Raw genomic sequence first — 26550 nt, forward strand, 5'->3', positions numbered from 1 at the left:
AGTCTTTCAGCGTGCAATGGAGCAATTTTTTTCAGGTTATCCTTGTGCCATAATAGCAGATTATTGGTTGGAGGCAGTGGTGAAGCAGAGCATGACAAACCTTAGGAAAGTTCTAGACAGAGAATGTGACGTGAACTTGAAGCTCACTCCTCTCGAGTGCAAATTCATATTACCAGAAGTTGTATGTAGGTCATTTATTTAGTAGCGCTGGCTTGTGACCAGACCCCATCCAAACAAGCAGCCATTCTAGATATGTCAGCACCAGATAATGTTCAAGCTCTACAACATTTTCTTGGTATGGTCAACTGTCTAGGCAAGTTTATACCAGATTTCAATGAGTTGACAGTGCCTTTGAGAGAGCTAATGCACATAAATGTTGCATCGTGTTGGTTGAACAGCACCAGAGAGCATTTGGAGACCTTAAGCAGAAACTTGCCGCCCCACCTGCATTAAGATGCTATGATATCCATACAGTAGAGTCGATTATCCAAATTATCAGAACAGTCCATTATCAGAACCAGCCTTCCAAAGTTTCTGGGTGGGAAAAAATTCTAAAGTCTGAAAATGTAAACATTATATGCATTTGCCTGAGCATGTTTTTTGAGCTTGTAGCCAGCTCATGTGTAAAAAATTTTCTTTTTTGTCCTTTGGCATCACTGAATGGTTGAAAAGTGTATTCCTGCATGCAGAAAAAACAAGATTTTAGAAGTTTTTTGCTTATCCGAACTATCCTAGGTCCCAGTTAGTTTGGATAATTGACTCTGTACTGTAAATCAGTCAGTCTTTTCTGTGATGCTTCAAAATTTGGTCTTGCCGCAGTTATTATTTAAGAGGGCAGACTAGTAGCCTTTGCATTCAGCTCCAGTGAGATTACAAAGAATGATGCTTAAATTGCAAAAGTGCGACTTCAACTTCAAATTGGTCTGTACAAAAGGCAGACTTCTTTTATCTGGCTAATACCTTATCCAGATTGACCAGAAATACAATGGAACAACTTAATGCAGAGAATTTTGACTTTGATGTCATGGAAGTTTGTAATTTTTCTACCATGAGACATGATGAGCTGAGCAGGTCATACAAAGACTGATCAGGTTTTGCAAAAGCTCACCCACTACCATAACAGTAGATGCTCTAATGATCACTGCTGCAGTAGCTTGTCCCTCCCATCCACCCCCTTATTTTTTTGGTGTGTTTATGCCAGGGTGTGGATATTTATTTTTGTTCTTCCAAGCATTGTCCTTTCAGCCTCCCTCTTTCTGTTGGCAAGAAAGCTCTGATAGGCTTGGCACCCAAAGTTGTGTTTTATTTGGCTTAGCTCAAGCTTCCAAACAGTTTGGGCATGTGAAAGGTGCCCTAGGTTTGGAAGCTGGATGGCCAGATATAACCTGTACAGCTAAGGCTCCTACACCAGTGATCATTTGGATGTCTACTGTTATGGTAAGTTTACTTGCACAACTATACTTTCCTGAGTGGCACAGTAGTGTGCTTCAGAAAAGTTCATCTTCTCTGTCTGAGAGAGAGAGAGGCTGACTGCAGCCTAGATGGCCCAAGCCCAGTTAGCAGCATAGGCACTAAAGAGTCGGTGGGGGAGAGTGAAAGGGAGCAGCTTATTCCAGCTCTCTCATCTTGGTGAGGGAAGTGGTGGCTCCCACTTGACCATTTGCTCCTGTGCAGTGAGAGGCTTGCATGCCAGCAAAGGGCCAAACCATGGGGTGTGGGCGTAGCACACTCAGGCCAGTGATTGCAATCCTTGTGGACACAGTTCAGAGGGCACACACAAGGGTGGGTATAGGTGGTCCATGTGGTAATGCAGGTGACCACATCAGCCACCATGAAGCAAGTTTAGGGCCATTGGGAAAAAAATTTCCTTAGCCTTTACTATATATTATGCAAGCTTCTGATTGGCCGTTAGCATGTAGTTCCATGCCCGGAGATGCTGAGTAATTGCTACAGGGTCCTGATCTGGATGGATAAGTCAGATTAACCTTTGCAATGGCGAGAGGACCCTCTTCCTGTATCAAACAGATGGATGTGAAAGAGTGCAGTCAGAAGCACAAGCCACCCATGATTGCCCGGTGGATGGCCCCTGCAAGATGGCTTTCTGCTCCTTAATGGAGATTACCTGTACAAAGGGAATGAACTGGCTTAAATCTAACTGGGGAGGCTTGGTGTTTAGCAGGTAAGAGGGGGGAAAAGGACATAAAAAGAAAAGCGTTACAAGATCCCCAAACACACTGCTGCGTGGACTAGTATTGCATTTGCTGTGTGGCATTTAAAGAGGTATTCCACAGACATGTTTGCCTCAAGCCTAACCTAACTCGGTTACCAGATTAGTTGTTAGTAGACTGAACAAGTTCCATTTAATAGCATGAGATTTGTTAGCTATTTTGCAGTTCCTTTTATTGAGTCAAGCTCTGCATGATTTGAGAACTTTGGCAAGATATGAAGACAATTTTGTTTCATCATTGACCGAATGTGGTGTACTTTTTTTTTTTTTATGAACTTTGTTAATCGGATGCCCTTGGAAACATTGAAGATCATAAGTAGGGTCATTTAGAATTTGTGTGAACGGGAAGAGAAAGCAGAGTTGTGCAAGCTGAACTTACCATAACTGTAGACGTTTGAATGGTCATTGCTGCAGTAGCCTTTGCAATATGGGTTATATCCTGCCAAGGATATAACAGCTGTACCACGTCCAAACCTTCAGGGCACCTTCCCATGCTCCCAAACTGTTAAACAGCTCAAGCGGAGCTGACTAAAAGATAGGTTTGGGTGCAAAGCCCTTCAGAACTTTCCTGCTAGCAGAAAGGGAGAGAGCTTGAGGTTATGTATGGACAGAACAAAGCTAGGTATAACAAAAAAAAAAATGTCCACACCATGGCAAGAAAAACACACCAAAAAAACAAGGGGGATGGAGGGAGAGAGTGGCTGCTGCAGCAGTGATCATTCGAACAACTACTGCTGTGGTAAGTTCAGCTTACACAACTGTACTATGTTCTTCAGATTAATCACTGCTGCATTGGCTGTATAGTTACTCAGAACAGGAAAGTGAGCATGTGTCTGTGCAGCCGAAATAAAACTAAAATAAACCAGAGAAATTCACTGCTGTAACAAGGTGTATAATGAACTGGAAACATTGCCCAATAGTAAATTCTTCCTCTGGAAAACTGTAAATGCAAAAACGCAGGATAACAAACAAATCCAAAAGTAATGAAGGCTGACAAACCCAAGTTAAAAACAAGAGAGGTTTATTTAAAAAAACATAAAATGGGTAAGTGCTTTCGTCCCTGAAAGCAAGCGGGACTCAGAGCCAGTACCCAGCCTTTAGCCTCAGTTTAAATAAAAGCAGAAAGAAATCATGTGACACTTCAAATCAATAGTCATGTTGGTGAAGGTGGCTCGAACCACATCACTAAATTGTAACTTACTTAAAGAATGTATTAAAATATAAAAAATGTTAAAATGTTAAAACCCTGCACTGTGCAAGTATTAAGTACAAAATGCTATTAAATGTAAAAACAATTTTAAAATCATGCTCAAACATAAATCATAATTCAGAAGAGCGAGGTAGATGAACAATACTTAGTAGATGAAAAACCAAGTAAACTAATGTTATGGTTAGAAATAATTCATATATTTAAATATTAATTTTAGGGCAGGTAAAATTTAAATATATTCATTTATACCAAGAAAAACAGAGGTGTTTAACTTGATTTGCCAGAGAAGTTCCCTTTGTTCCATTCGTGTTTCCCAGGGACCGCCTCGTTCATTCCAGAGGATAACTTCCAGAATACCAAACAGGAATTTTCTAAAATTCTGACAGGTGGTAACGTGATTGAAAAGGTAATTGTTTGTTTTTATTTTGCCTTAAAATGTCATAAGTGTGTTCATTAATTCTTTTCAGTAGTTGTCTTTCGGTATTGCCACCAACGAAACCACCTTCAAAATACTTGGAAACAAAGCAAAACAGGCCATTAATCGGGGCAAAAAGGCTGACTTCTCTCAACAATTAACTACCCACAGTAACAATCCCAAACTTTTCTGGAAATCTGTCAACTCATTACTAATTCCTGGCAGCACCCAAAACCCATGTCCATTTCCAGACAAAAGCCCAGTTGAAATCACTGAAATATTTAGTGAAAACGTTATTGATAGTATCCTTACATTAGTAAATGCAGGCAATACCCCAACCCCCATTAACCCATCCATCATGCCTTAAGGTAGCATCAGCTCCATACCATCCTTTAACTTCCAACCTGTAGCAACCTCTCAAATACAAACATTACTTGGCAAATTGAAGCCAGGCTCCTTATCTGCCGATAATCCCCCCCCCCCCCTGAATACCTCAGAATTAGTGCTAAGGCAATAGGTTTCCCAGTGAGTTTCCTTATAAACCAATCACTTGCAGAACACACAGTCCCCCAGCTCTAGAAAAAAATCAATAATCACCCCACTTCATAAAGGTGGAAACCCTCATGACCTATCTAATTTTAGACCCATTTCCATACTGTCCCCTCTATCTGTAGTAATGGAAAAATGCATCCACAAACAACTGGTTGAATATCTAACCAGCAACAACATACTATCCCATTAACATGGATTTCGACCATCCCACAGTACCGTTACTGCCCTAGTCTCCTTCACAAGTTTCATCTATAATGCCCTAGATAATAACCCACTTACATCAGTCCTGTTACTGGATCTCTCAAAAGCATTTGAGACAGTCCCCCACATCAAACTTATCCAGCAACTGCAATAATTAGGATGCTTTGTCAGCCTAACCTAGTTCACTAGTTACTTGGAAAACGGACAGCAATCCGTAAAATGGCAGAATAACTTCTCTAGCTTTCTCCCAAATAATATAGGAGTGCCCCAGGGGTCAGTCTTAGGACCCCTACTATTCAACATTTTTATAAATGACCTACATAAACATCCCTCTGACTATATTACCATACAATATGCAGACGATTCAACCATAATCTGTACCTCCAATAACTTCTCTGACCTCCAAAAGTTAACACAAAAGGCCTTTACATCCATAGGACTCTATCACAGCTATTACTTAACCCTAATAAATCTAAACTACTCATGTTTGCATCTAAACCTGTTTCCACAGACTTTACTATATTCTCCATAAACAAAATCCAAATAGAATTAGTAAATCAGGCCCAACTGCTAGGAATTACTATTGACAGCAAATTTAGCTTTGACTTGCATATTAATAATGCAATAAAAAAGACTCGCTTCAAATTGGGCAAACTTTACAGAAACAAACAATACTTGGACAAATACATCCGAATAAAACTTTCAGAATTTTTTCTCCTTCCATCCTTAGTATATGGGTCTACTATCTTAACCAGTCTCTATAACTGTTTGCAACACAAACTGCAGTCCTGTTATGATGTTTGTTTGTGTCTTTCGGCTTTTCCCGGTTAGGGGTCGCCACAGCATAACTCTGGTCCGCTAATGATTGGCAGTAGATTTTTACGTGCTGAGTTGCCAGCCCTGATGCACAACCTTCAACGAAGGCACACTCATTCACGCATGTCTCCAAGCAGAAGACGCTCAGTCCTGTTATGATAACATTGCAAAATTCGTATCAGCCCAACCAAATTGCACCCACTATTGCCAGGCCACTAGAGAACTAAACTGGCTAGAATTTGCACATTACCTACGTTACACACAACTTACCTTTGCCCATAAACTCAATAAACCCGAGTGTTGCACTTCCTGAAAAATATCATTGAACCTTGCGTCCCATCCAAATATCTATGCTCTAACAACAAACACCTACGTGAAGTATCAAAACCTAGTTAAAGAGCAGGTATCTGCCTCTATTCCCATTCCATAACTAAGCTGTGGAACACCCTCCCACCATCAGTTACAGAATTAGACAACATAATCTCCTTTAAAAGAAAACTAAAACAATATCTTACTGATAACCCCAACTGCACATGCAACACATCCAGAATCTCCTTAATCTAGCAATTTTTTTTTCACATAGCAAACATACTTGTGTATGTTATACTGTTACACCATAGGAGTTATCCCTAATCTTTAGTATCCTAGTCCACACATCTATACAACTATCTGAACATATTTTTTCTTCCGTCACTTTCTACGTTTAATACTACCATTAAATACATACTACCTGTAATCTACATATTCCTACCACCTTGCTATAAGATTCTGACTATATCTGTCCTACCTTTAAGTTTAACTTTATAATTCTACCTTCCCACTACACTTACCTTTTCTCTTTTCCTACCCCCCAAAAATTGAGCTGTATTAAATATTTCTAACTGTATAATTTTTCTACATGTTAATGTTCCATTGTTACTGTATTGTGCCTTTTTACAACATATTTGCTGTTTAGATAGTTTTCTGTATTATTTCACTTGTTTTATAAGTAATTGTTTCCTTACAAATTCATGTAATGATTTTCATGTAACTTGGAGTTTTTCTCCATGGGCCTCCACTGAAAATGGGTCTGAAGCCCAGTGGACTTTCCCGGTTAACAAATGTCAGTAAATAAATAAATATTGCCAGTGTAAAAGCAAGAACAATTGGAACAGGGAGCAATGTAAGCCACCCTCTTAGTAAAACAATTACCATTAGCTAACTTGATTTTGTAATTACAGTAATTGTCCAAAGTAATAAATTCCTGTTCCAAAATAAATGAGCATTGAATGCAAGCTCCACATCCGCAGGTACCCATAGATGTATAGTGGAAGAGGGAAGTGGTACACTTTCATATAAGATTTTGACATTTCTCCCTGTCTTAAAAACTATTTTGGGTATTTCCTAGTGTGTTAAACCAATTCATCTGCTTTTAAGATGTTCCATTTTCTAAACACAATTTCTTTAATAGACTTAGTCTGAATTGTATTTTGCAATCAAAGACTTAGAAAAGTCATTCTCGAATCCTGGTACAGTAGTAGGGGGTACAGGCAGTAATGTCAATGGCCAAACTCAAAAGGGGACAGGATCTAGTTCCCCAATCTCCAAGTACTTCATCCTGGACTGAAGTTAAAAAATTGTGCCCCTCTCCAAAAACAGTTTAGAAATATGTTCACACTCCTTTTGTAAATCTCAAGGGTGGAACACATTCTAGCCGCTTGGACCAGTTGTCCTTTATATATGTTCTTACAAACCTCAGGGTGACAACTGATAAAATGTGAAATAATGATTAGAAAAAGTAAGTTTCCTATATGTGTACGATTGGAAACATGTCATTTGTCATAATCCTTCCAAATATGAACATCCAGTTGATGGGATCGAGTAGGGAGACAGGACAGTAATAGTTCATGGCTGAGGACTTGGTCTAGTTTAGACAATGATTCTGAAGATGTGCATACTCTGTTGTATTACACTGCCAGTCTTGAATGATTTACACGTGTCTGTGGTTGCTGCAAGTCAGTCTGTGCATTACTGCTTCATGAGGGCAGCATTTGAAGGAAGTTCTGCCTGTTGAGCTATGAAACAGATATCCCATTCTGTGTGAAGCCTTTGCAGTTTCTTCCTTCAAGTTTCTGTCCAGATATTCTAGCCTGCTTTGCAAGTGGGGTTGCAGCAGTTGTCTGTTACTGGGAACCACATCCTGTATATTGTTTACTGTAACTTATGAGTGTAAGCTTATTTCTGTTATCTTCTAATGAATTGTTAAACATTTATCCTACTTCACAGCGAGTCTCCAGATCCTCTGATTATCCCGCAGTGAGCTAGTAATTGATGTCCTTCTGATATTGTTTCATTGAGAATCGTGTGATAGCACATATTAAGAACACTGCTAGTTCACATGGAGTTAATACTCTCTATCTCTGTTTTGCAGGTCTGATGGAGAAGCACAAGTGGTCTGAAGTGACAAAGCTGGTGGGGTGAGGTTTATAGCTGCAAATTGCAGAATGTCTGCTTCAGTTAAATATGGCCGGAAGAAACCTTTGCCTCCTTCTCCAAACCCTCTGTTCTTACAGTGGTTGACTGAATGGAGAGATAAAGCAGCAGAAAAGGGAAAGAGGACTCAGTTTGTTTATCAAAAGGTTTCAGTATTTATTTCAGTATTTTTTCTGTTTAGCATCCATACAGTGTTGCTGTGAGTGCTTTTACTTTCACTGGGAAGGACTTTGTGACCATTTACAAGAAGCAAATTTTCTGACTACTGTTTAAGCTTAGATGCATTCATAACCAGCAGGAAAGCCGAGAACAAAGTTTTTTGCCATTTCAGTTGTTTGTAAGAATTGAAAAGAAATGAGTACCCAAGTGAATAGCCGTAGTAAACTATGAAAAAGTATAAGAGCAAAAATACTGAAAAATGAACTTTTATAATTATTTGTACAAAGCAAACATCAACTTTAAGGGAAGGAAAATAAAAGGCAATAAAAATCCAAAAGGGCAGCTTGCTTGACTTGCATACCCTTTATAAGAGTTGCCCAAAACACACTTCTTTTTTAGACATAAACATTCGGGGAATCTAGGACAAAAGGAAGGTGACTGTAGCCTGAGCAGAAGACATCGTTTTTGAAGTGCTTATGCTTTTTCCATTTTTTTTAGTTGTCAGAACCTGCCTGTGACAACAGATCAGTGGTTAACTAAAACTTAGCCATCGGGACACAGAGTTTCTGCCAAATTTGATTTTGCTGTAGTTACTTGTAGGGAAAGCTGATTTAAAAACCTTTAGCTACACCTTACTTAAGTTACTGGGTTCATAGGTTTGTTGTTAACTTGATTTGGTGTTTGAGAAGCCTGATTTGCTTTCACATCACGTGCTTATTTATTGTTTTCTATACATTCAACTTGGCTTTGAATACTTTGAGGATCTGAATCTAAGAGGAAGCTTATTCCACAAGATGAGGGCACATAAATCCCTTTTATAGTTTTTTTTTTTACAAGTACATTCTCCGATTTCTGGATGCTTTCCAAAGCTGCACATTCTAAGTATAGAATGTTACATGATCCTGTCAAAGTACTTCAGTAGCAGGACTGGCACGCTACAGGCAGTAGTTGCTCAGCTCCTTTAATGATCTCCATGCTCAAAAAACTCCTCTCTTCGTTCCTTTAATGTGCAGTAAGTCAGTTTCTCAACAGATCTCACGTGCCATGTTCCCAAGCATCGAGAGGTGCTCCAGACTTAGTTTGCAAATTTGAAAGCTTTTGTCTTCAAGTGTTTGTCTTGAATTTCTGAAGAGATTCAGGTAAAACCTTTTCAAATTGTACATTTTTATGAACTGTTATTTGTAAACATGGTTTATGTTAGTTTTCTTTCACTCTTGCCATGTTGCCATCTTGTTTTTTTGGCATTTTTAATTGCCTCAGTTTTGAATTGTCTACATATAAGGATTGTCCTTTTTTGTGATTAGGGAATTCACGGAATGTTTTTCTAAATATGAACACGTCCCCTGTTTTCTGTAAATGTACCTAATCTGGGCAATATATACCCCATCAGTACACCCGAGCCGTATACTTTGTGTGTTTTGAAGGTAAAATGATTTAGATGCAAATTGTGAGACGTGATGTTCAGCTTTAGAACATTACACAGGAGAAATGGTAATTTGACTGTCAAAGGGTTATTGTCTAGTGATTACTGTACTGTTTCCAAGGGCAAGAAAGAGGAAGGGGAAGCTTATGATGGTGATTCTGTCATTGAAACAAATATTGGTTCCCTGCTTTTAAAGCTTTCTGTATGAATGTTGCTCATCGTGAAGTCTGCATTGGACAAAGGAGTAGTTTACTCAGTCTTCTCCTTAGATGTACCTTAACCAGGCGTCATGGTAACTGAGAACCCACCTCTTAGAGAGTATGCCTGTTTTTTTATTCTAAGGAAAGTGTTGCTTAAATACTTGGAATTCATGCCTCCCTTCTTTTGCGACTGTTTTCCATGTTTCTCCACAGTCCCTCTGTACATGCAAACTGGAACCATATGATGACACTGACGAAGGCACAAATTGAGTTGGATGTCCCGTCTTCCCTCTCTGTATCTATGACAGCAAGAGAAAGCCCCATTCCATTTTCCTCATCTAGTGCTCCTTCCCTAGGCCTGTTCTTTGCACCAGGTCCATCAACACTTGCTTCATCTCAGTCTGATTTTTATTTTAATTCTAATTCTGTGCCTTTGTGTCCTTCCACTCCAGTGATACTCTGTGCCAAGTGCTTATCAGAGATGACGGCCACTGGAGACCAGATATTTGCTGCCTGTTATGCTCTCCAGGCTGCTGTTGGTGTCTGCTGTTTTGACTTTCATGTTCTCTGTATTGAAGCAGTCAGTAGTATCAGCTCTGTGCTGAGACCTGATTGAATTGAATTAGTGCTAACCTTATCATTTTTGGGAGATCTTAACCACATGACCCTCAGCAATGATCACAGTGACTTCAGAGATGGAGCTGAAGTAAACTTGAAATGTTAATAGATGCCACCATGTAGTCTCTGCCTACATCTGCTCCATTCCAGGACTTCTAGGTCCAATGCCTTGATCTCTGGTGTCTTTGTCTCTAATGGGCAGAAAGTGGAAAGCTACTAGAGGGACAGGATGGTGGTGTCCAGTTAAACTTTCTCCTGTTCACGTTCAGACAGGACCTCTTTGAATGTACCCCCGGAAGAAGATGTGCAAAAGAAGCATATTTTGAAGATTTCAGAGTTAATGCATCGATGGAAGTCTTGGTCCAACCGACCCACTCTTCCCAGAGGAATAGATACTGCGGGAGACTTTCTGCTTCTCCCTGACCACTTCTTGGGTGGTTCCCAAGGACCTTGAATATTGGAGTAAGGCTGCCATAGCTACTTTCATTGCAGTGGATGCTGCCGTAACCACCCTGATAAGGAGTCATAATTATTATACTGCCTTGGGAAGCATTGGTATATTTCGTTTTTTCTGTTTGTAAGCCCTCTACTTCCTGACATGTGACTCGTTTTCAGCATGACTTGGCAGAGAGAACCTTTGACATGCTGAAAAGGGAGACTAATAAGAATCTAAAGTGCAGGTTGGAATCCCAAGTGGCAGCTTGGCTAATATTAACTATCTCCACTTGTGACTTGTACATAATACAGTCAATGGTGCAGCTGGGTCAGGCATTGCTGTTCATCATTCTTGGTTCGGACATTGTAATTTTTATGAGCAACTTCACAGCATCATTCCCTGATGTCCCATGTGGTGGCTCATCCCTGATAGGGCTACAGGTGAAGTACAAGCTGATAGCCAGGTAGTTAAAATGTTGTTAGCTGAACAACTTGCTTGGTAACTACCTTTTCTAGCCTTATCCTGTACTTGGTTTGAGGTACAAGCTGCAAAAAAAAAAAAAAAAAAAAAAAGGCAAGAAGGGAACATGGACATGAGTTAAGAGTAAAGCTTTTCACTCCTCAGAGAATGTTTTCTCCTGACCAGAAAGGTGTGTGAAACTTAACTTAAAAGGCAGCACCCTAGTGGCAGACGTGGTCTGCAGAATCAAGGATTTTGCGTTCCCTCCTCCTTCCAAGGAGGCCAGCTGCAGAGCTTATGAGTACTTGCCTGATTATCTTATGTAGAGGCAGTTGGCAGTCAAATTTCCTCGCATCTTTTCTACATGACATTCCATCATACAGGATAACTGTATCAGGAAGGATGGTTTTCAGAGGCTACAGGATCCCATTCCTGCCGAGGCTTGCCTCCTTGTCCATTCCCAACATTGCACCCTGTCAGAAGATGGTAGCATGCGCAGAGATGAAAAAAAAATTGACACCCCCCCCCCCCCAATAAAAAGAGACGTTCAGCAAGTCTCACCAGATCAGAGAGGATCCAAAGTCTACTCAAGATCTATTTTGATTTCCAGGAGGACAAATTATGTCAGAAACATTCTAGACCTAAGCAGTCTACATTTGTATATGAAAATGATAGTTCTGGATAGGCACCATGCAGTCAGTTCTTCCTTGTTTGTGTAAACCTCTTTATTACTTAAGACACAGGCACATATACATCAGTAGAAAGCAATGCATATCAATGTTTTTTTCCATGTGCATACATTGTATATTACTTATGTTTTCTTTCTTTGTAACAACCAACTTTCAGTCTAACATTATATAAATTGTTCAATTCCTGCCTTCACTTAAACTTGTCTCCGCCTCTTCATGCATGTCGTTCTGTATGTATTGTTTCCACAATTTCCATTTTATTTCTGTGTAATTTGCTGCTTCCCTTTTCTCAAAATCCCTGTTCCAGTTTTTAATCTTTTTTACAATATTCAATACTTTGGATACAGTTTGTTTAGATTTTGATTTTAATTTTGTAGTAATTGCTTTCATAGCAGACAACAGAATTAACTTATTGCCTTAATGTATCTAGTCAGTTCAGATCCTGTGTCCCAGCTCAAAAGAATCATTTCCTTAGTTAGTTATTTACTCCCCAAATATTTTTACCAGAATACTGTAAGGATTTTTTTTTTTAAATCTGAGGACACATTAGACTCCCAGAAAACATATTTCCCGTTTTCCCTTTCTTCTCCATCACACATCCAACATTTGCCATGTACCATATGAAAAATTCTTTGAAGTCTTCTTGGGATGATACTGCCAAGCAAAAATCATAAACCCTCTGGACTTTGTTGCATACTTGGGAGCCATATATAAATGTCCTGCCATGGTTCCCATGTAAATTGCCTTTCCGGTCTTTGAATCTTTTCTAATCTTCTCTGATTCTTATAGTTGCAGTATTTTATATGTCCTACTAATTATCCTTTTTGACAGCAGCGTCTGTTCTATATTCAATTAAAAACTTTACCAGAAGTGTTTTTTCATGTAGGATTCCCCAATCCCTTTTTATCTCTTTATTTTCTGATATCAAACCCTGGAAGGGAAGGCAGTTTGTAACCTACAGTCCAAACTTCTTCTTGGCTTCATCACACTCTGTTACCTTTCCTTGCCTAGTTATTTGTTCCCAATACCATGGTTTCTTTGTCATTTATTTCCATTAAAGTCCAGCCTCCTCTTGTCTATTTTTTGTACCCCTACTTGATGGGATCCCCATTGGCAAAATCTCCTTTCTCCATGCCTTAGTTTTTGAAATGCTTTCAGTAGTTTTATGGATATAATATTCTGTATGGTTGCTGCTGTTCTCCTTAAGAATCTGTATCCAAATCACACTTGCTCCTTATTTCTTAACCCCGCCCCCACCTTCATCATCATCCCTTTCCACTTTGAATTATAACCTTCTGGTTGTGTTATGTGTATAAGCCTTGACTTTGTAGCTATAAAATAGCCCTTCAAATCAGGTAATCTTAAACCACCTTGTTCAGTTGGAAGGATCACCTTATCCCACTTAAGTCTTGCCCTCTTTCCCTCGCAAATTCCTTTAACTCTTCAAAACTCTTCAATTGTCCACAGCTTCTCCTCTGGTTGATTTGAAAGGGTTGAAACCCTTAAGGCTAAACAACACACCTGATACACTTGTAATAGGTGACTCTATCGTCAGGCACACTGACGTCCCGCTCACCAGGCTGAACAAGGAGAAGGTCACGGTGAGCTGCCTGTCGGGCGCTAGGATCCGCCACATAAAACAAGCACTCGGGTCACTCCAAGGCAAGTACAAATATGACTCAGTCATTGTCCATGCTGGTGTGAATGACCTGAGACGTACCTCCCTGGACTACATGAAAAGAGACATAGAGGAGCTCTCTGAGCATGTAGCCCAGGCCGGTATGACCCTGACCTTGAGTAGCATCTTACCCTCACCAAGAATGATGCCACAATATGAAGACAAGATGATCAATTTCAACAATTGGCTTAAGTATTGGTGTCATTCAAAGGGGATCCAATGCCTGTCAGCCTGGGATGACATGCTCGACAAGCCACGATGCTTCGCTAGGGACGGCTTGGACCTGTCAACTCTGGGCTTTTGGATATTGGCAAAGGTTCTTGCTACCCCCATAGTGCCTTTTTTAGGCAAGGCTCAAAAGACAAGCCCACCTCCATAGGTATCACAAGGGATAAGAAACTAAGAGTAATGCTACTCAACGCCAGAAGTCTAAACCTCAAGATGCATGCACTCAAAACTCTCCTTAGCATGGAGAACATCGATATCTGTGCAGTAACAGAAACCTGGTTCAAAGCTCCTGAGAGCACCCCAGCACTTTCAGGTTATACCTCCTACCATGCTTTTCGGCCCCAAAACTTAGACCGAACCACAAAAGGAGGGGGAGTATCAATATTCGTCAAAGATACCCACACCTCCAGGTTGGTGGCACAGCACGAAGCATCAGAGACTATCCATGTGCAACTAACAGTGGGTAAAACTGCCTTCCAGTTTATAGCCTGCTACAGACCACCCTCCCAAACCCAGGAACCCCACTCGGCCTTCCTGAGAACACTGGAAAATATGAAGGTCTCTCCAAACACCATTATATTGGGTGACTTCAACTACCCAAACATAGACTGGGAGCATTACTCTAGCTCTAACACCCTAGCCCAAAGGTTCCTAGAATTTATAAACTCAAATGCTATGGAACAGCTTGTTACCACTCCCACAAGAGGGGAAAACATACTGGACCTGATCATCACCAACATGGGGACTCTATGCTCCAGACCAGAAGTGTATCCCTCACTGGTAAGATCAGACCATAAACTAATCTCACTGGATATTCACATCCTGACCCCACCCCCTGCCCAGAAAACCACAGTGAAAAACTTCTCTAAAGCAAATTTCACACTCCTCAAAACCGAGGTGGAATCCTTCAAAGCCCCCGGCCTGTGGAAAATATGGCCCAGACTGCAGAATCCTTTATAAACGCATTCTATGAACACCTTCAGGAATGCATGGATCATGCAATCCCAAATAAAACCAAGACCCAATCCTCCAAAGGCAGACATCCTGTCTGGTGGACCCCAGCCATAAACAAACTATACAATAGAAGGAGGAAGCTACTACATGATAGAGCAAAATCCCAAAAAGGGAAGGCATCTCTGATCAGTATTAGCAAAAAACTACGGGCACTCATAAAATCGTCTAAGGCCAGCTTAAAGAGAAAAATTGCACAGGACACTAAGGATAATCACAAGGCTTTCTTTAGTTATGTTAGGAACCTGGGTGGGAATTCCCAGATATGCTCAGAATTAGTCCAAAATGACAAAAATACACGAACCCACAAACATTGCCGACATCCTAACTGACAGGTTCAGCGCAAACTTCTCCCTCCCCCCCAAAAGGGCAAATATCTATCCCAGCAGAGTGCTGCCCCCCCCTGACATCTCAGATGCTCAGGTAAGAGCCGCCCTCTCCAAAGCAAAAAACACAGCATCAATGGGACCAGACGGTGTCCCGGGCTGCGTCCTACATGAACTCCAAGAAGAGCTAAACCCAAGCACAAAACTACTGTTCAATCTCAGCCTTACTACAGGATATGTACCCAAAGAATGGCGTACAGCAACAGTGGTCCCTCTCCACAAAGGTGGTGCCTCAACGGATCCTGGAAACTATCGCTCCATAAGCCTGACTAGCTTGGTCTGCAAAGCTATGGAAAGGATCATCATGGACCTCATAAATAAAGATATTGGGGACCTACAGACACTGGATCCTACCCAGTTCGGCTTTAAGGGCAGATCCTGCCTCTTAAACCTAGTCGATTTCTTTGAAACCGTCACCAAGGCCATTGATGAGGGGAAGGTGGTCCACACAGCCTATCTGGACCTCGCAAAAGCCTTCGATACAATACCCCACTCGGGCATTATAGATAAGCTCACCAGCTTAAATATAAACCCCTATGTCACTAGATGGGTTGCAAACTGGCTCAAGGACAGAACCCACATGGTTAGAATTGCTAGAGCCATATCAGACTCCAAACAAGTTACAAGTGGCGTCCCACAAGGCTCAGTCCTGGGACCTCTCTTGTTCGGTATATATTTCTTGGAGGTACAGGCCAACATGGAAGGACTGTGGCTGACCAAGTTCGCAGATGACTGCAAACTGGGCGCCATAATCGAGACTCCAGCCGACACAAGCATCCTCCAAAAGGGCCTCATAGAAAGAGACAACTGGTGCCAGAGCCATGGCCTCAAGCTAAACGCCAAAAAGTGTATAGTCATCCCCTTTGGCAAAAACAAAGTGCCCACAAATTACCACATAGGTGGTAATCCATTAAGTACAGAAGAAGTAATTAGGGACCTGGGGACCCAAGTTGATAGCAATCTCTCATTTGACAACCACATGGCCAAAGTGGTTAGAAAAACATTTTATATAGCCCACCTAATCATGAAAGGATTCACATCTAGATCAGGCGAGGTCATCATGTCTCTTTACTCATCCCTCATCTGGCCAATAATTGAGTACAATGCCCCTTTTGGGATGTACCTTACCCAGAAACCTGCAGCAACTGGAAAGACCCCAAAAGTACCTCACCAAGAGGATCAAAGGGCTCAAACAGATGCCATATGCTGTCTGGTTAAAGAAACTCCAGCTCTACTCCGTGGCATACCGCCTGCTCAGAGGCGATCTGTGCCTGACGTATAAAGCCATGTCCAACCCGGAATTAATGGACATGCTGCACCTCAGAAAATCCAAATCCCATCGAGCCACGTACTCGAGAGACTTGAACCTCAGCACTGAAATAAATAGGACATGCTGGAGGGACAGATTCATAACCCAGAGGCTTCCTTCACTCTGGAATAAAATCCCAGTCCAGGTTAGGCAGAGTCCCTCATTGACTCTCTTCAAGAGGAATCTTGATGAGTGGATGGGAGATCGTAGGTTTACCCCGGGTATCACTTCTGTGTCACTGTTAGACAGAGGCACAGTATACTAACCTCAAAAAAGGGCATAGCAAAATTAATTTAAAATGGGTGGCGAAAACCAAACACACTCTGGCTAGGCTTATAAATGCCCTAGGGCAGATAGCCTAGTATGAACCTATGATTTAAAAATATGCCTGACCTGTATGTAAAACTAAAGGGACTAAAAACATTTTCACTGCTTGTATCTTACTATCCATATCTATAAACAAGAGCCTCCAGTTTCTGTTTCTGTATTTATATTTTGTCTAGTCTGCCATAGCAGAAGCCTTTTTAATCCGTACTCCTAAGTACTTCATCTTATCTTGTCTCCATAAGTATGGATACTGCTGAGCCATTTCATGAGAGGGTACATAATTTATGGTTATATTCCTTGTTTTGTCTTCATTAATTTTATATCCTGATGAGACTTGAAACTGCCTCAAAAAATTTCCATGACATTGAGATGTCCTCTTCTGGATAGATCTAATGCAAAATATGATCAGCAAATAAAGCCTGTTCTTTCTTGTCTAGAGAAGAAAACTGGGTATGATATCTTTACTTCCAGGGTACCTGCCTGTCAATGAAGATAGTCAAGGTATCTGAGAAGATTCTGCACTTCAGGGAGGGTGCTAGACCTTTTTAGTTCAAAGGCCCCCTCATTTGGTCTTGCGAAAACCTCCCAGAGCATTCCCCAAATGTGACACAGTTGAAACTCTTATCAGGCTGATGGAAAAAATAGATTTCTCATATCTAGATGAGTGGCTTATCTCAGACATGACAGGGAGTTATTGATAAAAGCAAAGGGCCATCTACTGCATTTGTTTTCTATTCTTAGAGTGTCTGTGTACTTTGCAAAGTCACAGTTGGAGCAATTGCAAGAACCAGTTTTTAATTGTCTGCCATCAGAAGACAAAGACCTTCCAACAGACAGAAGATAATAGAAGGTGAATTTTGGGCTGAAGCTTTGACATTCTGTCACAGTGATGGTCCCTTTGTACTTCAACGTTCTGTGTTTTATGGGAGCAATGATCCTGGTTCCCTTTGCCAGCTTGACACATGAAGGTCCTTGAAGCTGCATGAATCTGTGTCCATTGATCTTGGAATGCAGTCCATTATATATTTTTTGTATTTGAATTTCATGGGTATGCTGTCTACATCATCTATGATGACTTCTTCTAGATAGTCTTTTCAGGGTAGTTTTTTTTACCCTCTCTCTCCAAGTGTGGCATTTGCCACAGATGCTTCTGTCTCTGGATGAGGGGACATTATTTATGCCAGGTAGTCCAAGGAAACAAAATCCAAAAGGCAAACCTAGCATAACCACACTGCTTAAAACAAAACCAAATGCTGCTCAAGGATGCTAAAGACTCTGATAGACAGTACAACCACAATTTGTTGTAATCACAGTCAAGGTGAACCACAATTTGTTATAAACTATGTCCAAGGTTAAGAGCTTTCATCTACCTCCTTTTGAAACGTAGACTTCATCAGAACCAACAAAGAACAAATCAGTAAAATGCCCTATATAGAAGATCTCAACTTAATCTAATTAAGCAATCAGTCTGCTGCTATCTTAAAGGGATGCACACCCTAAAACCCACTATGCATCTTTATAAGAACATTAATAAGACTTTTTTTTTTTTGAGGGTTTTCATTAAAACAAAACTAAATACATTTTCAAACGCACCTCATCCCCTCTTAACGCACAACTATGTGCTTCTTCAAAAAATGAAGTTTATCCCTCCAGATAGGAACATTTGCCACAAATCTACAGATGCACCTAAAGGCATTACCTAACCTAAAATTAAGGTTACCCATGCTAAGGCACATGTTGCAGCCTGTGTTGCGATTGCAGCAGCTGTAGCTTGACATTAGGGCAATACACTTCTCCTAGGAAGCATTAAGTAGCACTTTAGGTGGACCAGTTTTGGGACACATTTACTTGGTGCTAGTATTGACAAATTAAAATTGCAGACACTGCCTGTCTTGGGGGGAAACAGATAAGATATAAAAACCCTCCACCTAACCTGTAAAGATTATCTGCCCTCAAGCATTGATTCTTGCCTACACTGCTAATAGTATCGGGAGAATGAAAGGGCAGCTCTGCTACTGGGAAAGAAGTGTGGAAAAGAATAGGAGACCTTACTTGGAATAAGTAAAAACAAGCATAAACATTTGTTTCTTTGAACAGTGAAGGTATATTTTTTATTGTTTCTATGTTAATTTTTAGCTGTTAAAGCAGTGAAACATACTTATGTAAGCAAAGTGCTGGGTCTGTTGACACACTAGCCAGCATAGAAGTGGAATTTGCTGTTTTCTGTTTGGCTTCTCCCTCTTGAAGAGAAGAGTGACTTGCTCCAGTAATGGGAATATTTTAATGTTGTAAATGCAACATTTTCACTGTGCCTGCACAGACCTTGATTCAGTGGCATTGATGATTTATTTTAGCTGCTGCTTCTCAAATTGATCTGAAATGGGGTTTATTTTCTTCCATTTGGAAATGAATACTACATTCAATATTTGTATTTATTTCAGTAAATTCTTAGACTTTTTTTGTTTTGTAGGCAATAAATACATTAAGGAAGTATCCACTACCTCTTCGAAATGGGAAGGAAGCAAAAATTCTACAAAACTTTGGAGATGGCATCTGCAAAATGCTAGATGAAAAATTGGCTCAATATTACCTGGAGCATGGTATGTTTTATTTTAACAACTTTGCTGGGCACCAAGGAAAAGAAAGCGGACTGTTTGTAAAGGAAAGCAGTGAGCCAGTTTATTTAAGATCTTTCATGTGCAATCTTACTATAAATTTAATCAGAATAGCTTAATCAATCGCAAATCCATATCATGTGATACAAACCAACTAATCCAAAACATTTATAAACTGCCAAAACAATTTTCTTTTTTCAAGTAACACTTCCAGTCTCCCCATCTCCCTCCAGTAAGGAAGAGGCACAGACTCTGTAATAAAAAAAAAAAAAAAAAACTTTTTGAAGTTCACACACCTGGTTGAGTGTTTAAGAGCCTTAAGCAGGAATAAAATCCAATAAAGAATACATTGAAACACATCTGCTTTTATGCACAATTAGTGATTCTGCATCTATGAATGTTGCTGTGATTCTTTTAGATTATCTACAACTGAAAAGGTTTGAGAGATTGGCAGCTCAGAGTTCATATCACGTACTGAACTGTGGAATGAGGGCAACACCTGTAACACCCAGTCAGAGTCAGTATCAGTTGAAGAAGAAGCCAAGGAGGCAGCCAGTGAACAGTTATATGGACACTGCTGTTTGTGAACAGAAAGATTTTAAGATCTTTAATTATAGTAGTATTGATATTTCTGACTAATTGTTTGATTTGTTCAAGAAAGGCTTCACTTGTGTACCTTCTTACCAAGTCAGGTTATTTGGCATAATTCACGAACAAAGTATCTTCACTTGTGTTTTGGTGATCAAACCGAGTTGTTTACTATGGGTTACCATAAATTTGAATGTAATAGTACATTTAAACCCTCACTTAACTTGATATTTGAAAGGTCTTGTGAGTGTGACATTAGAGCTTTATATGAGACTATTAATAACAAAAAAGTTTTTCACAATAAGAATCGGGGTGAACATGATTTGTATAACAGACTTTATTTGGATAAAGCTTTACATATTATAAAGCCTGATAAAGGGAGTGGGGTGATCCTTATGGACATGTAATGTACATAATATTGAATTTACTATTTGGTAGTGAAAAGTATTCACTTTCTCTAAAAGAGGTCAGTATTGCTTATGCCAATATTAAGGCATTTTTAAATTAACTAGTAACTGAATAGCATTTTGATAGAAAGTTACTAGGTCCTACATGTTCCAAACCCCATGGTTCTAGATAGATTTGGAAATCCCAAGGTTCGGAAAAGTCTTGTGGACCTGCAATTACTGAACCTTTAGCAATGTTTATAGATGGCCCTTAGAAAATATATATTTCTTGATCAACTGCATATTTTAAAGGATCTGTGGCATTTACTAGACCATGTTGGAAAGTTAGCTTATGCCCTTGATTGTATTTTTGTAAGAATTGACGTTTACCTTTTCTCCTGTAAGAATTGACGTTTACCTTTTCTCCTGTATACCGCATGATATTGGGGATGTTATGGTTTTCTGAGATCATTGCCGAATGTGAACCTTGTAGAGCTGCTTATATTGGGAAAACCAAGAAGCCTTTACATACTGAGATATACCAGCATATATATACAGTATAACAAGAAAAATATGAACAACTCCTTATTGAAACACTCAACCAAGTATGTGAACTTCATAACTTTTGTTTTTTTAATTATAGTAACCCCTTCATTGGGGGGGGGTGACAAGATTGTTACCTGAAAAAATCGAATTGCTTTGGCAATTTATTACAGTGCCACTTAAAAACGTGAGTTTAATGAATTAGTATCCTTTAGCTGTGTAAGTGGCTAGGCCATAGGTATGTTATTTTTATGATCATGTAGTTTCTTAATATTTTTGAGCATTTATAATGTTAATGATTAAATGACTTTTTTTAATGTTTTAGATTGGTTGGTTTGTATCCCATGATATGGATTTGTGATTATTTAATGGGTGGGAACAGGATTTCAGCTGTTTCTGATTAAGTCTGTGGTGGAATTGTAGATGAAAGTGCTTACATTGTCTCATGCCTTTCCTTTACCATCAGTCTGCATTCGTTTTCATGGTATTTGGTGCTTTTGTGCACAGTGGTGGTAGTTTGAACTTTGCTGGGTTGATATCTGGTATTCACTTGACTGCATTTAATAAATATTAGTATAGCAGTGGCAGTTTTTTGTTTAACCATAATACAAATGTATTTTCTGTAATAACGTCAGATATTTCTGGACATTTATATTTTACAGTTAAGCAGACCTTTTATGGTTTGATTATTTTTTGTTTTAATGCAGTTGTGTATTGTCTTTTTGTAAAACAGTTCATTAGATTTATATCACTTGAATATGCTAGTCATTTAGTTTATCTTTCAGCTTTTGAGTCTTAAACATTATAGGTTCATAGGTGTGTACTAGGCTATCAACCACATGGGGATTTTTAAGCTTAGTCATTCATTCCAAATCTGACAAGTTCTGGTACTCTTGATAAGTGTAAGCAGGGACTTGGCAGATAAACCATTTACAGGCTGCCTGTGTCTATTGGAGACACAAGTGCCAAATCATGCAAACAAGGGATGAATTTCCTGTTCCCCATCCAGTTGCTGAAGTTACACTTTGAGTTAGGGAGGAACTCTGCTTCATGTGGATGGGGAAGTCTGTTCCACAGAAGGGGCAGTCTCTGGGATACATTCCCGTCTCTCCAACAGGCCCTATTTATATTTCAGGCAAGGTTTAAGTCTTTAGGACAAATAATTCTGGTGCTGTTTGTTTTGCGGATATGCAGGAGGTCCATCAGAGTGGGGTATGACAATGCCTTGTATGCCAGGCATAGATCTCCCCTCAACAGCCTGTAGGAGACAATACAAGGACAGGACTCTGGGGCAGTCTGCATACGATAAGTTGCTTATGCCCTGTATTATTTTAATGAGGAACCTCTGCGGAAGTTCCAGTTGTTGGATGTGCCTGGTCAAGTACATACCAAATGGGGGATTGTGCTCAGTGGCAGGTGTGAGGAATGTTGAATACAGTGGAACAATGACCTCCTTGGACATAATGCCATTCTTTTGTTTTACTTTCCACAACATTGAATGATTTCCCCACTACTGTAGACTTGTGATGGTCAAAGGCAGCTAGATTACTGTCTTGTGTATCCCTGACTAATAGGTTAACTCTTAGGAGTGTGTAGTCAATGTGATAGTTACCAGTGTGTTGTGTCAGATGCCTTGCCCAGGTCAAGGTAGGCAGTGTGAAACATTTTGCCCTCATCCATTGCTTTGGTGACCTTCTCGAAGTCCACCAGGTTGAATAGGCATGACCTGCCTTTGAGGAAACCAAATTGGTTTGGGTCCAGTGTCTGGAGGATGTTCTTCATCTCACATTGCTGCAGTCATAACCTGTGGGTAGTCCGCTGTCCTCGGTCGGCCCGAATACCAAAGTGTTAGGCTGGCGTCGGTCATGGTCGCTCAGATCTGACGTCAGTACGCCGTGGTACTAAAGCGCATGACCGACACCATATCCTCAGTCTTTCTTGCCGCATGGTCCGAAGCAGAAGCAGCGTTTTGCAAGTGCCGTTCGGCGTCCTGAAATTTTCGTATTCTGAGTTTCAGACCGAAGACCAAGTTGGGCTAAGTACCCCGTTGGGGAATATTTTTGTCTTTTCTTGCCTCAGTTAATTCCGGATGTCAGAAAAAGTGAATAATTGTATTTCTTGTGGGAAACAGATACCTCATAGGGATTACCACTCTCTTTGTATTCCTTGCTTGGGGCCTGAGCACGACGTAGTCGGGTGTTGCTTTTGTGCTAGATTTAATAAGCGCACCATTAAACGCAGGTTAGATTGTGCTAGGCTTGTCTTCGGTAAGCGGTTGCCATCGGATTCTCCGACGCCCGCTACCGCTAAGAAGCGTAAGGAAAAATCGTTAAGTCCAAGCAGGATGAGTCGTCCGTTACGGACGCCGGTTCTTTAGAAACTACGGTGGAATCTGCGGATCCAGCCGAGGTTTCAGCTGAGTCTCAGGGGGAGCCTTTAGTTTTACAGGATGTGGCCTCTCAGGAGTCGAGTCAGGCTGAGGGGGCCTCTCAGGTCTCTGTAGTCCCTTCTTTGCATAAGGTGGTTAGGCCTTCTACTTCTGTCTCTAAGGTACCTTCCAAGGTTAGGCCTGGTTTGTCTTCCTCTGGCGTCAGCCCTAGTTCTGCAGGTTCTGTACCTAAAAAGCATATGCTGAAAATGGCAGAAGATTTAATTTCCTTAATCAGGGGTTCTTTGCCCCCTCCAGATAAGAGGCCTAGGGTGGAGCCAGAGGTGGAAGGATTGGAGCATTCCTCAGATTACTCGGAGTCTTCGGCTGAAGACATTCAGGATTTTCCTCCTTATTCTGATTCAGATGCAGAGGATTCTAGTCCTTCTGCTCCCCCCCCCCAGAGGATTTTTCTTTTTCTGAAACCCTGCATTCCATGAGAGAGCATTTTAAGTGGGAAGGTCAGGATTTCTCAGATTCAAGAAAGAGACTTAGGGAGTTCTTGTTTTTACCACAGCATAGGCCCTTGGCTATACCCCCTGTTTTGGATGTTGTTCAGGATGTTTTCTCTGAAGCTTCCCTTAATCCTGATTCTGCCTCCTGCCCCGGTCAAGCCTGACAGGTATTACAGAGTGCATGAGGCTCATAAATATTTGTATAAGAGCCCGAGAGCTGACCCGGAAACTATTAGCCAGGGACCTAAGGGTGTCAGGGCTTCTGTTGTAAAGAATCCAGTTCCTATGGATAAAGATTCTAGGGCTTTGGATAGGTGGGGTAAAAAGGTGTATACCTCTTCCACTCTAGCAATGAGGGCTTTGAATTGCCAGTTTCATATGCTGAAGTACCAGAATTTTCTCCTAAGTCAGTTGAAATCTAAGGTAGATGCTTTGGCAGAGGGCATTGAGTGTAAAGAATTGCAGGATTTAGTTCATGCCTCTGATCAGGTGGGTAAGCATTCTTTGCAGTGTGGTTTTGATGCTCTTCAGGCCTCTTCCAGGGTGGCTGCCACTGGATCAGTTATTCGTAGGCACGCCTGGCTTAAGTATCAGAACTTGTCAGAGCATGTTAAAGCTCGAATTTTGGATGCTCCCCTTCAGTCTGAAGTTCTGTTTGGTTCTCCTGTGGAGTCAGTTTTGAAGAAAATGGAAGACAAAGCTAAGTCTATGCAAACTGTTAAGGATTTTTTACAGGTGCAGCCCCCTAAGTTTAGCAGAAATTGGCCTACTAAGGGATGGGCTTATCCTTCTTCTGATTTACAGTCTAGGGGCAGATCTATACGTGGTAGGGGCAGAGCTCATGCTCAAGGTTCTTTCAGGCCTAGGACATGGAGTTCCCCTGCACAATCTTCAGGTTAGGGCAGGGGCCAGCCTTTTCGTAAACAGACCCAATGACCTGTATCTCCAGCTGCCAGATCCCTCCTGTCTGGCAGCTCCTCTGGGAGGAAAGTTGGCACTTTTCAGGCAAAATTGGCTTTTGGTCACTCAGGACAAATGGGTGTTGGACATTATAGATCGAGGCTACAAGTTTTATTTTCACACCTTGCCTCCTTTCAAAGGCATGCCAGACGTTCCTTCTCAGCAAAAGGTGGAGGCTCACAAACAGATTTCTTTACTTCTAAACATGGGGGCTATCCAGGAGGTCCCTCCGTCAGAAGTAGGACTAGGATTTTATTCTCGCCTGTTTCTTGTACCAAAGAAAGGAAACACTTGGAGGCCAATTCTGGATTTGTCTATTCTCAACACATACCTGGACATTCCAAAATTCAAGATGTTAACTTTGCAACAACTTCTGCCTCTATTAGGCAAAGATCACTGGATGGTAACTCTGGATCTCAAAGAGGCTTATCTTCACATTCCTATCAGGCCCAGCTGCAGGAGGTTCCTGCATTTTCGGGCTGGGACTTATTAGTTCTCTGCATTGCCCTTTGGCTTATCTACTGCGCCCAGGGTGTTTACAAAGGTCCTGGCACCGGTGATAGCCTTCTTAAGGTTAAGGGGAATACAAATTTATCCTTACTTGGACGATTGCCTGATTCTGGCTCAAGACAAAGTCAAGCTACTTCACCATCTACAGTATGTTATGGCAGTGTTAAGATGCCTAGGGTACTCTGTGAACAAAACAAAGTCCAGTCTAGTACCCTCTCAGGACATGTGCTTTCTGGGTGTGAGACTGAATACAGCCTCTCAGATGGCTTTTTTGACCCCGGACAAACAAAGAAATCTTACCCTTTACTTCCAACAATTGTCTCTACGGTCCAGGCTGACTGCAAGGACAGTCCTTCAAGCCTTGGGGTTCATGGCATCTTGTATTCTGGTGCTTCCCAATGCCAAACTGCATATGAGGAAGCTACAATGGTATCTCAAAAGCGTATGGACTCAACACTGCCACGATTTGGACACTGTCATTCAGATGATACCTTGCATCCAAAGGGAATTTTTGTGGTGGGCTCAGGAATGTCACCTAAACAAGGGACTCTCTGTGACCCGACCAGAGGCGAGTCAGATCTTAACGACAGATGCCTCAGACATGGCTTGGTGAGCACACTTCAGTGGAAAATGGGTTCAAGACACGTGGCCTGCCAGACTACAACATCTGCATATCAACATGAAGGAGATGTTAGCAGTCCAATTTGCATTGATGGCTTTCAAGGATCTACTTCACCCAGGACAAGTTTTGATTCAGACAGACAACACAACAGTCATGTGGTACATCAACAAGCAGGGGGGTACCCATTTGTACCCTCTTTGCAGACAAGCTATGATTTTGTGGGAGACTGCTCTCAGTTTGCGACTCACTCTTCAGGCAAGGTTTCTGCCAGGAGCACAGAACTCCTTAGCAGATGTTTTGAGCAGACAGATGGTGGATCCCCATGAGTGGAAATTGGATCCTCATGTTTTTCAACAGTTGACTGTGGCTTGGGGGACTCCAGACATAGATCTGTTCGCTTCTCCACTGAATTACCAACTGCCAAAGTTTTGCACAAAGCTATTTCACCCAAAAGCTTGGAAAGTGGATGCTCTATCATTCAGTTGGAACAACCTTCACGTTTATGCCTTTCCTCCTCTGCCTCTCCTTCCCAAGGTACTCCTAAAGGTCAGGCAGGACAAGCCTTGCATGATTCTGATAGCTCCAGATTGGCCACGACAGCACTGGTACCCTCTGCTGAGGACTTTA

At 41.0% G+C, this 26550-nt stretch overlaps 1 protein-coding gene across 1 annotated transcript in view; it reads left to right on the plus strand.

Annotated features, from left to right (window-relative positions):
- MUS81 (MUS81 structure-specific endonuclease subunit) overlaps positions 1–26550 on the plus strand; it is a 597219-nt gene that overhangs the window by 25036 nt on the left and 545633 nt on the right. The window contains exons 2-3 of the mRNA XM_044060324.1: positions 7832–8039; positions 19287–19416. Of these exons, the coding sequence (XP_043916259.1) occupies positions 7905–8039; positions 19287–19416 (265 nt within the window). The 5' untranslated portion in view covers positions 7832–7904. The remainder of the gene's footprint in view (positions 1–7831; positions 8040–19286; positions 19417–26550) is intronic.

Source organism: Protopterus annectens, chromosome 2.part0, assembly GCF_019279795.1.
Source record: "Protopterus annectens isolate FY-2018-M chromosome 2.part0, PAN1.0, whole genome shotgun sequence".
NCBI classification, from domain to species: Eukaryota; Metazoa; Chordata; order Ceratodontiformes; family Protopteridae; genus Protopterus; species Protopterus annectens.